Source organism: Callionymus lyra, chromosome 9 (assembly GCF_982586985.1).
Source record: "Callionymus lyra chromosome 9, fCalLyr1.hap1.1, whole genome shotgun sequence".
NCBI lineage: Eukaryota > Metazoa > Chordata > Actinopteri > Syngnathiformes > Callionymidae > Callionymus > Callionymus lyra.
The window spans coordinates 4747315-4760427 of NC_141826.1; the positions used below are offsets into that span (position 1 = coordinate 4747315).

Below are 13113 nucleotides of genomic sequence, written 5' to 3' on the forward strand. Positions count from 1 at the left end.
ATACGAGATAGATATGAGATTTATTTGTCGTTGCATAAATACATCAAAACACTTTTTACAATACTATACAAAGCATTTCCATCACTATAAACAGTATATACAGTCATTGAGTATACGCACACAGTCACATCGACTAAAACAAAACTCAAAATAAAAAAACACATCGTTGCCTGCGGTTTGATCACTGCACTCGCTCCCATCCATTCACTTTCAGGTCAGCAGTGGTGAATCTGCATAATTTGATTGATGAAAAGAAATCAAAGCCAATCTTATCAAGGTGCCATCTGGTGTACTTTGTGACCGGTCAAGATTAGAGATTAGAGCGCCGTTAATTTGCTCCGTTTGATTTATTCAGGGAGCGATAGCGGGTCCATGGCTTTGAAATGTGATATTTAAACCGTTGAACGTTGGAGTCGGTTTGTAATGAACTTGTCAGCTTTTGTCTACGAATAAATATAATGTTGCCTTTGATTTACTAATACTTTCTGATTTTCACATTTTAGAGATCTTTTGATTTTTGATCTAATTCTATTTTGCTTTTGTAGTTACTTTTTTTACACCCACATTTATGTTCTGATTCTAGGAAACATATTATGTTTTCAAAAAGATGCAGTAAGAAGGCATATTTTAACGGTAACTGTTTAAAAGTAAGATTTTGTCGAATGGTCTGTGCAGTGTCTTTTGTCTGCACAATCGGATGATTAGTTAAACAAACCTGGATTTATTTTGGTAATGTTTGAATCTTGTCACCCGAGCAGAGTTGGCTTTTTTTTGACAAATGGTTTGTGTTTTAGATGAGGGAAGCAGGTCAGCTGAGAGACAGCCATTAGTCCGAGTCTTCGCTGCTGAAATAGGAGCTGTCACAGCACTCTGCCGTGTAGAGGAAGGTGTGCAGATTAGGATTCATCTTGGGCAGCCAGTGGCGAGGCACCAGGAAAGTGGCCAAGTTGAAGAGATCCACAAACACTTTGTAGCGATCACTGTATGGTAAAAGGTAAATATGTCATTTAAGAAAAATACCATGACATTATTCAATGAGGATAACACATCATTTCATGGTTTGATTTCTATATTTTTCCCAATCACTTAATTTGATTTTTCTTTCAAATTTGATATATTTATTTTACCTATATACCAAAAATTGATCTGTATATATGTAAACTGTTAAAAAATACTGGGCGACGGTCTTTGTCAGTACCTGACTGTGGATCTCAGATAATGGTATCCGGAGGATCCGCCTGTGCCAGCTTTGCTGCCGATCATACGATGCACCATGCACACATGGTTGTCTGAAGCCAAGAAAGAAACTGTGTTGAGTACATTTCATTTGTAAATGGTGAAGCGCAACACAGAGACCAGCTGTAGGTCAGTCAAAAAGCAAAACGAAACAAAAATACACTTCCTCAATATTCCCCTGACCCCAAACTTACTTTGTCAATTACTAGCTATTTCCCCTGTTAGTCTAGTCCGCCCGTGGGTGCAATACTACAGCATTGATTTTTGTGTTTATTTCTTTCTGCAACTGTTTTTTTCCACCCCTCCCGTGTTTTGGTGAGTTTCAGCCAGTGGGAAAGCTTCACAACTCACATCTCCATTTTGTCATGAGTGTGTCGATGTCCATGAGGGAGGTGAGCAGCTGGAACGGAACCTGAAACCGTGGCTCCTCCCTGCAAGGTCAGAAGAGGTTTTGAGTGCAAGATAACAATATCCATCATGTTTCCAATTCCTCATTTGAGCTAGATTCCCATTTAATAAATGTTTACTTCTTCAATTTCTGTGATATTTAAAATAAACTCAACTAATAAAATTACTTAAAAACAATGAATACATTTTTAATAGTAAAGTGAAACATAAACAATATGAATATTAAGAAACAGTCAAGGTTAGATTTTAATTATAAGTATTAATTTGCTATATTGCTGAAACATCAGTGCAAAAACTAAAGTATGAAGCCAGTATGTGTATGTATATCAACAGTTTGTGTATTATAATAAGAGATCAATCTGTCAGTCTCCATTTGAACGGTCAAAGGCCAATATAAACATAGAGCTTCTTATTGTCCAAATACAAAAATATACTGTCAGAGGCTCAAAACCTTTTTTGTTTGTTTCTAGTTTAGCACAAAGCTAGTATTCAATGGTTGTTAATTTGGCCCCCAGGCATAAGTTTTACAACTATATTTAACATCATATACACAAAATATTTGGCAGTATAGCATTCATCTAAATGAAATATTCAAAACTATAAAACTGCAAACTCATACTGGCAATAAAACCCACCACTGAAAATGTTCTTAAACCAATTGAAAGAGTTTCATAAAAGTCGTGAGTTTGTATCCACGTTGTGTTAAATATTAGATTTGAATCAAAGCGGTTCTTGCTGGATTTTGTCGTGGGTTGTCGATGTTAAGAGACAAAGGAAGCACTGTGAATAAAGGAGGAGAATCAATGCATACCTGTAGAAGTAGATCATCAGCGCTCCTTGGAGAGCTTTGTAAGACAGCCGCCTTTCACCTTGTAAGAGCAAGAAAGAAGCAATCTCTCACTATTTCATGAAAAAATAGGTCTAATGCTGAGGCTGTGCTATTATGTGTTTGCCAACATCCTTGTTACCATAACTCACCTTTGCTGACTAGATGATTGTGACGCCTTTCATCGAAAAGTGATGAAAAGATCTCTTTCTGTTGAAGCAGCTCAGCCATGAGTTCCGCCCTTTCATCCGAATCTGCCACCACCTTATAGAAAAACAACCTGTCAGTCAACTTTGCACTCCAGGGAACCCACAGCAAATTTGTTGTGAATTGTGAAGAGTCATCCCACACCTCAATTTTCTCTTTCTCTTGATTCAGCCCGTGAAATATACTGATCTCCAGCTTTTCCCAGAAATTGAATCCATCCACTTCCAGGCCAGGGGTTCTCTCCAGCCACTCCTGGAAAGAGAAGATTCAGGCTTTCTTTACTTGTGTGCTGCACCATTTCACTCTTACTGATGTGTATCTAAGACAGAATTTATCAGATGAGTTGTGTACATGTTGGGTGCTGCAACAACTCTCAGTACCTTCTGTAACATCATCACATATCTCCCCTTTTCCTGGGAGCTTGGACATGAGGTTGTATTTTATATTTTTAGGTTCATCCATTTGACAAGAATTCTTAGTTCAATAAATGTTATGTCCCTTTGCCACTACTACATCCACTCACAGTACAAGCAGAAATTGGTGATGCTGTTTTACTTACTTACTATACTTAAAGTATATTTTACTTTTATTCTTATTCAAGAAAAAATGTTTATTCAATAACAAAGGGCCAAAGACCCATGTGAACCAAATCCTCACACAAACAATAACCTAAAAACTATTTTCCAGTGTCTTTTAAAATAAAGAGCACTTGTTAGACATCATCATTTTTGGCTTACAAAATGTTACGGTTTATCTGTGGATTTTTACGGGTGATCAGCCTCAGGGAGGCGCTCTAGAAAGCAAAGAGCAAGGTAGGCAGGTGTACGATAAGACGATAGCTTCAAGAGGCGGCAGTAATGCACATCAAGAAATTACTGTTTTTCTGGATGGTCTCAATGTGTGTAAATCAAAAGTTTGTGTCGGAGTAAAAAGTATCAAAAGTTTAAACATGAGAACTACTGTGACATTACTAAAAACAGCAGACAGTAAGAAACTTTACCTCAACTAGTTTTAGTAGGTTAGGCTCCTGTTCACTGGCCAACAGCTTTTCATTATCAGAGCCCTTGAAGTTGTCCTTGTAATGACGCTTATTGTATGGAACACGCAGGTTGTCCCGGACCCCGATTTTGTTCTCCAACAGGCGAAACTGAAGACTTTGGAAGCCAGAAGCTGGAGCCAAATACTCCCTGTACACACAAGTAGGCAAAAGAAACAACATGTTTACCCTAGAAGACAATCTTCACTTTTGTCTGTTTAATCATGTATATCTTGCTGTACTTACAGATATTTGCTATAAATGTAAGATGTTTTTATTGATAACATGTTTTTCTACACACATTGTAGACTTTCACTTACATTTTAAGATTTAACTATCTCTTGAAAATTGACATTTTATTGTGGCATCATGATGGACTTCTTATTACTTTTTTAAAAGAAAGCATCAGGTATAAACACTTACTTAAAAAAACTGATGTTAAGGACAAGATAAATAAATAAATCATCAATGTGTCATGAAAATAAATAGATGAAATAGGGAAAATGTACCTGAAGGCAAAAAAGTCCAAAGAAGTCATTGTCTCAAGGACCGCAAACTGATCCACCAACAGTCTGAATATCATGACAATCCTGTTGATGCGAGTGTTGACTTTCAACATGTTTCGCTCATCTCGAACCTGAAATACATACATTTTTTTATTAAAAAAAACAGTGTATATATTTCTTAATTTTAATAAAACAAATTAAACTGTTTCCTAAATCAATATTTTCCAGATATGTGTCACTGTCAAGACCCCTTAAGGTTTTCTTTATAATAATGCTAATTTTGTGGTTGTCTTACATATAAAAAATATAATCCCATTTGATGTTTTAGATGAAACTGAAAAAAAAGAATTCAAAAATGTATAATTTTTTCTTTAATGATTATTACTATATTGTGATTCTATTATTTAATATAATATAATTAAATAATTAAATGCAATAAAATCATCTTTTTCATTTAGCGATGTCAGTAACAACGTTTGTCCATTTTGCAACATGTCATATAGTTACCAAACACACGCAAGCACACAGATACATGCAGATAGAACTGTAACTCACGTGTTCGCTGATGAAGATTTGTCTCACTGAATCCAGTTCAAACAAAATCTGCTTGAACCATAGTTCATAGGCTGAAAACAACACACAAAACAAATATTTACATCAAAAGGTTCAGATCTTACACTTAAAATTAAAATGATTATTTATTTTATAATTGATTTACTTTAAATTATTTCATTATTTGTATCATATGGATGGTTCATTTTAGCATCTTTTAAATAAAAATATTTGGTATCATCGTGCCAGAAAAAAAACTGGGGTCTAAAAATACAAGTATTGTTCATGCTTTGAATCCAACTCACCTTGATGAGTTACGATGAAAAGATGCTCATCATGGATCTTGTTCCCCTTCAGTTCGCTTTGCAGAACCTGGGCCGTGACTATCTTATCAAGCTGAGGATTGGAGGGAATAAAAACAGACTTAAATATAGATCTCCTCAAAGGCCTCCTGCTATTGACTAACAGAGAGAGAGAGAAGAGAAGAAAGAATCTAACTTTCCTACCTTCAGATAGTCTCCGTAGATGATCCCTCCTTTGCTGGCTTTGTTCTCCCCTGCCTGAGAGGCATCATCTTCTTCTGGGTTGGGAGGCTTGCTTCTGAAAAACCTGCAGTGCAAAAAATAGTTTTAGCTTTGGATGTTTTTTTCATCAAGTGTAACAAGTAGCAAGAAAGGAAAATGTGTCCAAATTGAAACCTACAAATGCCTCTTTTCAAAGTAAGGACATCCACTCATGACTTGTAGAAATAGATGGCTGCAGAGATTGACTAAAACTTTCTGAATGATCTTCCATCTTTTAAAGATTCCAGTCGCCCAATCGGCCATGAGGATTTAGCTTGCGTCCGGCCACGCCTTTTACCCCGCGGCCAGACTCCTGGACTTTGACTGCACAAAGCAAATACACAAATCTGAATGAAAAAAAATAATGGATCAATGCTAGGTAATTATAAAGAAGCGTTCATGGTTACTGGCTCCAGCAATCCTTGATCAGATCACGTAACATATTTACGGTGTGTCTCGCTCTGGACCACATGTTATCCCTTCTGTTGACCTTCTCTTCCAGCCACTGTTGGCTTTTAAAACATCCAGATCAGTGAACTGCAGCTTTCATTTTCACCAAATCTTTATATACAACATCGTAAGTGTATCTGTCTGTCATGAGGCCTCATCAAAAATTCAAGTATTATGGAATACTCGCTGTACATGGGATGAGCAGTGAGTTTGAGCACGAGTGGAGCCACCGTATTCAACTCATCACTGGGCTTAATACCAAGTGCCACAGCAAACTTATGGATATCACAAACACTAATGACTACGTTTGCACTCTGGAAGATACATTTGATAATCCAAGCAGGGATGTTTTCGTGTTTGCCTCAATTTCAGGTCAATTCAACTCTGCAGTTAGTTCTTAACAAATTCCCGCAGATGTCTTGTTAATAAGAACATACATTGCAACGTGAGATGTAAACATTTCAAAACATATTTACAAGATATTTAGTTTCATTGAATGGTTGAAAAATAAAGGTGATGGATGGAAGATAAGTATGGTCAGTACATGTACTTTTTACAAAAAGGGTTGTTTAAATGAATAAAACATTATTATAATTTATTTTCATCAGTTTTTTTTTTTTTTAACGGATGCAGATTGATGTGCTACAAGTTCTAATATCAAATACACTTTAAATGTTTAGTTATTTAAAAATACCTGGAGGCTGTTATGGGAGTCGTTTTGCACTCACAAGACATCCTTGATGAGATGCACACACATGCATACACTATAGTGTGTCAAGCAGTTCAACGTTGTACTTGTTCAATATGAACAATATGTGACTCAATATGCGTAACTGTTTTTTCCAGTCCATTAGTAACTGTTTAATAAATCTTTAGCACTTTAGTGCTCTAATTACAACAGGTGCTGTGGTTATTGCTTTTAGTTTAGGTTATTGTGTTTCAGTTTGTCACTAGGGATGGGTATCATTTAGTTTTTATTTGACACAAATGCCAAAAAATACTTTGATGAAGCTTGTACTAAAATGGTGCCGGAAGAGTGCATAACGAATGGGGTGAAACAATTCCAAAACTTTCAAGTTCAACGTTGTACTTGGTGTACATTGTCAGTCACGCGAGGTAGATTGTCAGTCACACGAGATAGATTGTTACCCCAGGGAAGGTAAACAGATGAACTGGCCTCAGGGTCATGTTTGTTTTAATGCACTCGTGCAGCAAGGGTAAACTTCAAGTCTGTCACGTAGTCCATTCATATAGATAAGCTAAGGGGTATATATAAAAGTTAGAAAAAACATTGTGTCGCTCTTGTTTCCCGTTCTGTAAATGGATAAAACTGAGACTGCAAATCGGTTTACTTGGAACGTCCTTTATTTCTGTTTGGTTAATACATTACAGGTTCAACATGTATATAGGCTAAATATCACATTATTATTAGAGGGGTTCAATATTAGTGCTTAAAAGCATCCACTCTCTCTACACGCAACACAAACAATTATTGCCCAAAATGATACGGACAGAACTTAACTGTAGGTAACAACACAAAAACATGCTGATTATAAAACAGTTTTGGAATTGTTTCCCCCCATTTGTTATGCACTCTTCTGGCACCATTTTAGTACAAGCTTCATCAAAGTATTTTTTGGCATTTGTGTCAAATAAAAACTAAATGATACCCATCCCTAGTGACAAACTGAAACACAGTTTGCTACATATTCATTGTAAAAGCAATGTCTCTTTAGGCTTATAATTTCTTTCTGGAGCTGCTGTTTTGACAATATTTTCCACGATGATGTCAAATACAATCTGGTAAAGATGACATCTAATGGATTCTTCCTTGGTGAAATACTCTTGGGGGGGATGGCCCTCGGACAGACCTTGGAAACATTGGAGCGACTAAGTTTCTTCTCAGTTTGAAGGCCTTGGCATTGTCCAAGAGGAGCTGGATGAGATTTCTTGGGAGAGCCTGAAATGGATGAATAGATAACTGAATAAGGGAGCAAATACTGTTTTTATTGTATATTGTACATCTATTATTTTCAAATGACTTAGTGTATGTGTCTGCAATTAATTTGGGTTTTTAATTTAAATTCTAGTTGATAGAGTTGGTCTCCAAGCGGAGAATAGAATATGAAAAATGACTAGTTTTGTTTTGTTTCTAAGATTACATCAAAGCAACAAGGAGCCACTGAGGGGTTGATGAAGTGCCACTGGTATCAACAATGCATCCTGTTAGTGGATTACTAAAGAAAACTGGGACAAGCAAACTGGTTGTTCTCAAAATTGCATTAGAAACATCAAAGGCGGTAAACAAAATATGAGGTATTGTATGAATATGTTAGGAATAATTAAGGCAAAAACACAGAGGTTAAATTTGCATTTAAAAGTAAAAACCCACTCTGCACTCTCTCTCACAGTAATGGGCCATGATCCGTGAAAGATGCCTCTCGATAGGTTCTCACACTTGGAATGATTAAAAGACCACCTGCTGAGGAGTGAGTGGTCAGAGGGGGCTGATTTTGCAAGAGCAATCGTGGAAAGTAACGAGGACTAAGACTATAAAGAGCTTTGCAAATGAATTAAAAATGGCTAATTAATTCCCACATAGTTTGTTTTGGGACTTTCATATTTTTGCACACAATCACATGATATTGTGTTTCTATTATATATTTGAGTCCCTTGTCTTTTGATGTCGGACTCAATTGCTTGTGCTCTCAATATCAGTGACCATATTAGTATCGGTTAAAATGGGACGTGTTTATGTGAAAAACTGGGTGGGTTTCTTTACTCACTCTCTCAATGATTTACATGATAACTGACAACAGCATGACTTTTCCGGCACACGCTGACAATGTCAACAGATACGAATAAAAGCAACAAACTTAAACAATTCAGGTAAATTCTGTTCTTTTTGGGGATTGTTTGCCATAGGAAAAACAAAAACAGAAAAGTAAGTTTCATAACCAATTTAACTATTTTTTCACCTATTTATTTAACCATATTACACGGATATATATGTCACAGTAGAGACTGGAATCTACTAGTTGAGATTGGAATTCCAGAATTCCAGATTCTCCTAGTAGAGATTTGAATTCTACCAGGACAATCTCCAATTCTATTATGAGAAATTCGGATTGCTTCAAAATGTTTTGGAAAATAGACTGAATCATTTCACACCTAAAATTCAGCATAGATAAGCCTACATTTCAGGTGAATTACTTGTTCATTATGTTGAACTATACCTTTTTTCGCAATACGAACATAAATTGTCCTTCTTTTCCCCCGTTTTTTAGATAAATATTTTCATATTCAACTTAAATCAGTTAGCTCCCCAACTATCTATCAACAGTCCTGATCACGCAAAGCTGCCTCTCTTTACCCAGAATTACCTGGAACCTTCTCGAAATATTTGCTAATATTTGCAGTCTAGTTAAAGTTTAATTTGTGTTTCAAAAGTGTGTTTTCTGAGTGTACTAGCTGTCCCTGCTTCTTATTGATTGGATCATAAACGTAACAAAAATAAAAAGGATTGATACAAATATAAATCAAGGTCACATAGTCTGTTGCAGTTTAACACTTTAGGCCCATGACCTCACTTTGTGAGCTCGATTTCTCAATGCTTGTCAATTTTATACATCTCACTGCTTAATGAAATTCTGTTGCCAGTTTCACTGCTGTGTTTTCTGTGCAATGACAATAAAAGAAAGTCTAAAGTCTAATGTGACAAAACATTATTTTTTTGACGGGAAACACTGTGTTTGGACATCAGGTTGTTTTTGTGGGTTTAGCAAACGAGTAAATAAGTGACTTCACAAGGTTGTGGGCCGACCAATCGACAACATGAACGTGACAACTTTTACAAGGACGTCTATCACATACAAAGCAATAGTTGAGATTAATATACACAAAGAGCAGGTTGTTTTGACCAAAACTAACAAGCAATGGCAGTATTTTGTCTTATTTTCTATCTTCTGTTTTATTCTTATTTTGTATTCAGTTCATAATATATATTTAGAATAAGCTGTAAGAAATGTTTCTTCACACAATAACAGATTATATTGTGTTTTTACAGATTTCATTCAAGCGTAAGATTCTATGAAGACACTATCAATGCATTTCTAGCTGGCTACTGATTTTTTTTTTTTTACCAAATTGATAGTTATTTCTATTATAAATAAATGTATATGCAACTTTAACCAACACAATACACTGACTTCTGGCAAAATGTTAGTAGGTGAAGGATAAAACTTCAATAGATAAGATAAATCTGATCCTTTTTAACCTCGGCCACTGCTGGTCAGATGGTCAGAGAGTAGGGGGTGTGTGCTCTACTCCCGCCCATCAGTGCAGCTTGTCCAACCTTTAACGTAGTAAGAACACGTGTCACAGGACGTTATCTTCAAGGTCTCAGTGAGTCACTAATTCAGAGATGAGGGAATACTGCTTGTTTTTCAACGCATTTCTATGTCCATCGGCCCCTCGTCATTCTCTTACGCATGAGTCCTTGAACCCTGGTGGGCTCTTTTAATTGGCCATTTCCTCCTTCGATTTCGATCTTCAATGCAAAATCACCTTTTCACCCTGTGTACGTTCAATATTGGACAAAACCAACTTGGAAAAAATATGTTGATTCAATTGAATGATGTTTTTTAAGTTGGATGTCATTACCTTCAGAGATTGTAGAATGGCAATGAAGCAGGAATTAATACTTACAGAATTTCTGGATTGTATATATATATTATAATATAATATATTAAAACTGAAACTCTGGTGATTGCTTCTGATGATAAGGTTCCAGGGTTGAGTCAATACTTGGGTGACTTAGGTCAGTCTGTCAAACTGAGCCTGAGAAACCTGGGTGTTGTATTTGACAAAGACATGTCTCTAGTTCAACACTGCAGAAAACTGACCAGAAACTGTTTCTTTCAACTGTTAAAAATCTCTAAATTTAGGAAAATGATGTCACAACACGATCTTGAGTTTGTAATCCATGCGTTTGTGTCTTCTGGTTTAGACTATTGTAACAGTTTATTTTCGTGTCTAAACAAGAAGTAGCTGTCTCGCCTGCAGTTGATACAAAACTCTGCAGCAAGAATTCTGACCCGCTCAAGTAGAAGAACTCACATTTTCCCAATCCTTAAAACTCTTTACTGGCTGCCAGTTTCTTTCATGATTAATTTTAAAATCCTGGATCTTACGTTCAGAGCTATTCATGGTCAGGATGCTCCTTACATCACTGATCTGATCCAGCCTTACACCCCAGGTTGGGGCTCTGAGGTCTGTGGTTCAGAATCTACTGATGGTTCCTGAACACGCTTCCGGAACAGAGTAGAGAAATCCTTCCAGGCTGTTGCTCCTAAGCTTTGGAACGAGCTTCCTCTCTCTCTGTGTTTGATGATCTACTGACTCCTTCAAGAAACATCTTAAGACAATTTTATTTGTTCAGGCTTTTCCCTGATTTTCTGGGACTCCTGTGTCTGTCTTATGTGTCTTGGCCTTTTAAAGTATATATTTTAACTGTGTATTGTTTTTGATTGATAAAAGGGCTTCGTGACCCTGGTCTAGAAAGGCGTGTAACAAATAATCTAACTTTCTTACCTACTATACATCTTTGTGAAAACTTATAACGTAACATTTTCATAAAATAGACTTCTGGTGAGATGAAATAAAAAAAATATCTTCTTGGAAGGTATTGCCCCCCTTTTGTTCTGTAGCAGACAGTAAAGTAATAAATAAATAAAATGAAAAAAAAACAAAACATCCTTGACCTGACTATGAACTGAGGTTTCATAATGTGTGCAGAGGATTGAAAGGAACTGTAAGTAAGTAAGTAAGTAATATATATTTATATAGCGCTTTTCGAGACCAGGGTCACAAAGCGCTTTAACAATCAAAACAATACTCAAAACAGTACATACTTCAAAGATCAAGACAACACAGAGAACAACACAGGAGTTCGAGAAATTCAAGGAAAAGCCTGCACAAATAGAAACGTCTTAAGATGTTTCTTAAAGGAGTCAGTAGACTCCATCAAGCGCAAAGAGAGAGGAAGATTGTTCCAAAGCTTAGGAGCAACAGCCTGAAAAGATTTCTCTCCTCTGGTCCTGAGCCGTGTGCGTGGAACCATAAGTAGATTCTGATCCACAGACCTCAGAGACCGAGCTGGGGTGTAAGGCTGGATCAGATCAGTGATGTGTCATATTGTTTGCCTGTGTGCTGTGAAGAGCAAGTGATCATCACAGATGCATGTTTCATTTAATACAAGTTAGTGTTTTGATTACACCATTAAATGCCAACAAAAGAGAAACCTTCGCTTACATTTTTAAGCTTGGGAAAATAGAAGGAATGAAAAAAACAATTCCTCAAAAGGTATTTTTTTTACAATCCAATATGGAAGATGGTTTGAACATGCTGTGTTTTTGTTATGTTTACTCTTGTGTGGCCTCGCTGTCAAGGTGAACGACCTCTCTGGCTTCAAAAAATAAATACGCAGAAGCGTTCACATTTGTTTACGACCACCGGGTCACCTTGACCCAGAGGCATTGCAAGTATTAGGAGCTTTTATTGAGAAGCTTTTGTGGTCTGCCTTGAAATGGTAAGTTGAAGTAATTGGCAACTGCACTTATAAAATAATTGAAAAGTATGTTGCTAATTCCATTCTACAACTAAACATGTATTATTTTGAGTATCTTTGTTTGCAATGCTAATGCTTCAATTTTCCCTCCAAATTTGAGTACCAGGAAAATATGCTTGAGTTGGAGGAGCCGACTAATTCATTTCATTTTTTAATTTTCATTTCTAACAAACAAATACACTGGAAGAAAACCCCATTATATTATACTGGCTCCAATTTTTAACAAGATGAACTGAAATATTTAAAAATGGTCCAAATGGATAAAAGACATATTTCTCTCAGTAGTTGTTTGTGAGCTTCTTCACTCCTGAGGGACTACTCGGGTGTAACATATCGAGTTGTTGATCACGGAGCGTGGATGTTGCACAGGTGTGCCATCGGCTGGCCACAATAGAAGTCTAATCGGAAACGTTCAGTCTGATCGCACAGCATGAAGCCACAGAAGTTGGAAGTTACAAGGTACACCTGAGCGACGCTCACGCTGTCTAATCAGCATCTTGATACTCCACACCTGCGAGGTGAGACGGATTCTCTGGGAGAAACGCTCACTAACACAGAAAGATTGGTTCAAAATGCTCGAGAGAAACTGGTACGTTGTGTATAAAGAACAACGTTTTCAGCTCATGAAAAATGGGAACATACACAAAAGGGTCTCTTATAGGATCTCTGGTCTGTTATTGGTGACAATAGACAACCTGCTC

General features: G+C 36.6%; 1 protein-coding gene across 1 annotated transcript; it reads right to left on the reverse strand.

Moving 5' to 3' along the window:
• Nucleotide 1: 1 nt before the first annotated feature.
• Nucleotides 2-5547, reverse strand: tdo2a (tryptophan 2,3-dioxygenase a). The gene is made up of 12 exons (XM_087798743.1): nt 5474-5547; nt 5278-5380; nt 5077-5167; nt 4775-4845; nt 4223-4350; nt 3678-3864; nt 2822-2929; nt 2623-2734; nt 2456-2513; nt 1588-1667; nt 1199-1289; nt 2-980 (listed from the first exon to the last, which is right to left on the reverse strand). The coding sequence occupies exons 1-12, from the start codon at nt 5506-5508 to the stop codon at nt 827-829; spliced, it is 1218 nt and encodes a 405-aa protein (XP_087654869.1). The 5' UTR covers nt 5509-5547; the 3' UTR covers nt 2-826.
• Between the last annotated feature and the right edge of the window lie 7566 nt (nt 5548-13113).

What these genes read in the sequence shown, in the direction of transcription:
- tdo2a (XM_087798743.1), bottom strand. Translation starts at nt 5,508, where the DNA reads ATGAGTGGATGTCCTTACTTTGAAAAGAGGCATTT. An exon ending in TTTCATCGTAACTCATCAAG is followed by an intron (nt 4,846 to 5,076) that starts GTGAGTTGGATT and finishes TGTTGTTTTCAG; the next exon opens with CCTATGAACTATGGTTCAAG. An exon ending in AAGAGAAAGAGAAAATTGAG is followed by an intron (nt 2,735 to 2,821) that starts GTGTGGGATGAC and finishes TTTTTCTATAAG; the next exon opens with GTGGTGGCAGATTCGGATGA.